The sequence below is a fragment of the Priapulus caudatus genome, unplaced genomic scaffold (genome assembly GCF_000485595.1).
Source record: "Priapulus caudatus unplaced genomic scaffold, Priapulus_caudatus-5.0.1 Scaffold2225, whole genome shotgun sequence".
Lineage (NCBI taxonomy): Eukaryota > Metazoa > Priapulida > Priapulimorpha > Priapulimorphida > Priapulidae > Priapulus > Priapulus caudatus.
The window spans coordinates 1,339-6,042 of record NW_014579286.1 but is presented as its reverse complement, the minus strand read 5'-3'; the positions used below and the strand labels follow the sequence as shown (position 1 = coordinate 6,042).

Here is a 4,704-nt window from a genome sequence, read left to right as displayed (position 1 = left end):
AGCTGATGCGACACTTGCTGCCTTAGTCTTAGGTGCATTTTACCAATCATGCAGGCCCCTACTACTGGTACTGCATCGTCGACTTGGCTTCTGCTCTCTCACCCAAGCAAGCAAATATCCACCCAAGCACGCATTAACCCATCCATACCAGTGGCGGATCCAGAAGATCCTAGGGGGCGAATCATGCCAGGGGGTGGGGTAAATCCTGCCAAGTGCAGGGTGCGAATTTAACGGGAGTCCGGAGTCAAATACTCCTTGATTTACTGCCAGACTCCCTGATTTGACATATGCAGGAGTTCGTGTGACTCCCTGAAAATTCTGCTATACGAACTAGTTCGTTCCAGAGCACGGCCTCGCGGAATGACCGTAATTTTTCAGCTAATGTCCAAAGAAAATTTGACAGACGTGCAACCGCATGAATCTTAAAAATAAGCACATGCGTTATTGTTAATATCTTTGGTTTTGAACTTCAGACTGCAGACTCCCTTATTTTCTGTGGACTGCCTCTTTTTGAAGGCAGGGAGTCCGTTGGATTCTCCCTTCAGCTAATGTTCAAAGAAAATTTGGCAGATGTGCTACTGCATGAATCCTAAAGCCACAATATGCGCATGTACATGCTAATTTCTCCAGTACTAGACTAGCAAATACTTCATGACATGCATAATCACACTACCTTATGACAAAATAAACTCTAGTTCCTCCCATTTCACTGCGCGTTTGCTTAAAACCCACAAGAAAGAGGTGCGAAATCTGGTAATCTGGCGCCAACGCCGAATTGTTTGCCAAGCAATTTCGCCCCGAATCGGTTAGGTGACGTCACATGTTGCTACGGGTGTTGAGCAGAGAATATAGTCATTAACATTTTAAGATAGTTGTAGTATTGTGAACTGCAGTGTATGTAACATCAATGGCTATTGGGAAAGTAATAATAGGCAGCGTCATAAACTGAGAATGACGTATTGATTTTAGGCTTGATATCGCGAACGATAACATGTCATTGCGCTAGCAGCGTGCGAGCGACAAACGCACACGGGCCGTAGAAATCTTTGCTACACTCGCTGTACGGTTGCTTGGCAGAGCAATGCGAAAGTGTCAACAACATCGGAGAATTTGAACAACATTGGAGTTATTTTCAAATACCTTTTATAAGACAACGCGCAGTGAAATGGGAGGAACTAGAGTTTATTTTGTCATAAGGTAGTAGGATTATGCATGACACGAAGTATTTGCTAGTCTAGTACTGGAGAATTCTCTTGTTTCAGGAAGCCGCTGCATCCGGCGGAAGCCGAGGCGACAGCAGAGGGCGCCACCGACGAATCGTCGGAGAATTCGTCCGTGATAACGATTCCGCTTCCCACCACAGATGGCGCCGCCGGCAGCCCCGTCATCGCCGAGCGCGAGGCAGGTGGCAGCACGTGTCCCGACTCCGGCGGCGTGCCGAAACTTCAGCCGCACTTTGAGCGCGCGTTTCACGCGCAGCTCTACGGGGTGGCGCCACCGTCTCCGACGACGGCGGACGGGGTGGCGGCGGCCGGAGAGGTGGCGCCACCGTCGGTGCCGCTCGAGCAGGGCTGCTACGCCGTCTGCCGGCACTGCGGCGGCATGAGCACGGACAAGCGAACGTGCACGCGCTGCCGGCGCCCCCTGCCGGACGACACGCGACTATACCGTCCTCCGCACGAGAGGTGCGGCGACGTCGGCCTGAAGAGGGCGCTAGCGTCACAGGGCGGCGACGCAAACAAGTACCGCATCGTCGTGCCGACGCTCGCGAAGCCGCTGCCCGTCGGCGCCACCTACCGGGCGAAGTTGAGCGCGATGACAAAGGCGTTTCGTGCCGACGACCTGACCTTTGACCCAAGTAACGCGTCGGGAGAGAAGCGCGGCACCGCCAGGGGGCGTGGCAGGGCGCGCGGGCGCGGGCGGGCCGGGGGACGGCAAAAGGAACCGGGTAAGATGCCCACCGCGGCTCACGGCAGGAAGTGTCGACGTGCTGCCATCTGCTGGCATAAATAGAAAATAAAAAGTGTTCTCTATTTTTAGTAATTCCTTTAGTCATTATACTGAATACGATTCTATTCAAAGATGTGAGATCTGATAGTATGTATGATTTCTAAATTCTCAAATTCTGTGCTTTCAAAATCAGGAGTACATGATTATATGCAATAATACTTTATTTACTATTTTACATCGTTACTATTTTACATCGCGCGCGATGATCGGCGGCCTAACGTAGTGCTGTTCTCTTGTCGCAGTGCTGCTGTGCATTTCGTCGGATGACGACGAGGAGCTCAAAGAGATGGCAGAGGGCGCCACCGCCTCGGAGGAGCGCTCTCTTGTTCCCTACCCGGATACTCCCCCGCCGGACGCTGACGCAGCAAGCCCCGGTAAGCTTATAGTTGTGCTGTGTGGCGAAGCAGGGAGGCGCAAAGGAGGAGGGTGAAGAGGAGCGAGGGAGGTGCAAAGGAGGGAGGTGCAGAGGAGCGAGGGAGGAGAGAGGGAGGGAGGGAGGTGCAGGGGGAGAGAGGAAAGAGGGAGGTGCACAGGAGGGAGGGAGAAGGGAGGTGCACAGGAGGGAGGGAGGTGCAGAGGAGCGAGAGAGGAGAGAGGGAGGGAGGGAGGTGCAGGGGGAGAGAGGAAAGAGGGAGGGAGAAGGGAGGTGCAGAGAGGGCAAAGGAGGAAGATGCAGTGGGGGCGAGGGAGGCGAGAGGGTGGGAGGAAGGGGCAGGGGGAGAGAGGAAAGAGGGAGGTGCAAGGACCAAGGAAGGAGGGAGGGAGAAGGGAGGTGCAGAGGAAGGAGGGAGGTGCAGAGGAGGGAGGGAGGTGCAGAGAAGGGAGGGAGGAGGGAGGTGCAGAGGAGGGAGGGAGAAGAGAGAGAGGGAGGGAGGAGCAAAGGAGGGAGGGAGGTCCAGAGGAGGGAGGGAGAAGGGAGGTGCAGAGGAGGGAGGGAGGTGCAGAGAAGGGAGGGAGGTGCAGAGGAGGCGAAGGAGAAGGGAGAGGAAGGGAGGTGCAAAGGAGGGAGGAAGGTGCAGAGGAGGGATTGAGAAGGGGGGTGCAGAGGAGGGAGGGAGGTGCAGAGTGAGGGAGAGGAAAAGGTAGGGCAGAAAAGCAGGAGCGAGGAGGAGGAGGAAATACGGTAAAAAGGCAGGAGAGGGGAGTAGGAGGAGAACGAGGGAGAAGGGTGGAGGATTACGGATATAGAAAGTGAAGGGTTCACGAAGAAAGCTAGCAGAGAGGGAGAAGTAGAGAATACTGGTATAAGGGTCGCACACACAGACAATGGCGTAGCCAGGAATTTGGATTGGTGAGGTCCTCGAGCGAGTAACAAGGGGGGGTCTGGTGGTCTGAAATGTGTTTTTTTTAGTTAAATGTAAAAATAGTGCTTTAAAATCAAGAAAATAGAGAGAAAAAACTAAAATTTTGGATTTTGATTTTGATTGGGGGGGGTCCTAGGGCCCCCAGGACCCCCCCCCCCCCTGGCTACGGGCTTGCACACAGACCAGTATACGGGCCAGTAACGAACCTTGTGAAGTATCGGCGAACCCTCGCCATGCCACGCTCACCGCCGCGTTTCCAATATTTGCCACCAGGCGGACAACAAGAGGTGCCGGACCTCGAGCAGCTGAACAATCAGATAGAGGGCGTTCCTCGGCCGCTGCCCGCCGGCCGCCGCCAGGCGATGCGCGACAACGTGAGTCACCGTCTAACTGTTCGCTTGTTTTTCTCCTTCCGACACAGAACGTGGCGCCACCAGTTGGTCGAATTTGTAATCAACGCGGGAACGAGCGAGAGCGAGTTGAATTTTTATATAAAAAAACAAAAACAAAAAACTAATAAGTTAAATAGTAATAATAATAAATAAGTGATATACTTTTTTTAACATCGTAGAGCAACCGCGAGTGCAACACCCTGTCGTTAATTCTCGAATAACCAATCGGAAATTTTTTCTCGCGTTGGCAGGACGGCCACGTGATCCTCAAGGTGGCGCCGCCGGCTAAGGAGGCGAAGTCGAACGCGAGCGGTGGCGCCCCCGCGGCATGCGGTGGCGCCCTCATTCCCTGCAGGAAAATCCTGGTGGGGTCGTTCCGCACTTTTGGCCACAAGAGGCCGACGATGAAGATCTCTGAGACGGAGATGCAGCTAACGCTACAGGAAGGTAAGAGAAGACCTCCTCCACATCCTCCTCCTCCTGCTCCTGATGCGCCTCCTTTCCCCTCCTCCCTCTCCTCCTCTTCTTTCTTCCTTCTCCTCCTGCTTTATTCTTGTTTGCTACTGAGGGACGCATTCTTTGTGCTGATCCTTCCCCCTCCTCCCCGCTCCCTACCTTCTCCTCCCCTCCTTTCTCTTTCTCCTTCCTTCTCTCTCTCCTCCCCTCCTCTTCTGCCTTCCTTCTCCCTCTCCTCATTCCCGCTTGCTACCTTCCCCTCCCTCTCCTTTCCGCTCGCTACCCTCCCTCTTCTCCTCCTCCTCTTCTTTCTTCCTTCTCCTCCTTTATTCTTGTTTGCTACTATATTTCTCGTGTCGCAGGAGAGAAGAGTTATATGGTAACGTTGGAGGTCAAGCACCTGACGCGATGCTTCAGCCACCTGAGGGACGAATTCTTCGTGCTGATTCCCTCCCTCTCCTTCCCACTCGCTACCTTCCCCTCCCCTCCTTCCCGCTCCCTCCCCTCCCCTCCCCTCCTTCCCTCTTTCTCCCCTCCCCTCC

The 4,704-nt window shown here is 54.1% G+C and overlaps 1 protein-coding gene across 1 annotated transcript in view; it reads left to right on the top strand.

Annotated features, from left to right (window-relative positions):
* LOC106818412 overlaps positions 1-4,704 on the top strand; it is a gene marked incomplete at its 3' end in the record, with an annotated part of 11,677 nt that overhangs the window by 5,848 nt on the left and 1,125 nt on the right. The window contains exons 6-11 of the mRNA XM_014823125.1: positions 55-106; positions 474-516; positions 1,234-1,948; positions 2,253-2,384; positions 3,588-3,688; positions 3,958-4,153. Of these exons, the coding sequence (XP_014678611.1) occupies positions 55-106; positions 474-516; positions 1,234-1,948; positions 2,253-2,384; positions 3,588-3,688; positions 3,958-4,153 (1,239 nt within the window). The remainder of the gene's footprint in view (positions 1-54; positions 107-473; positions 517-1,233; positions 1,949-2,252; positions 2,385-3,587; positions 3,689-3,957; positions 4,154-4,704) is intronic.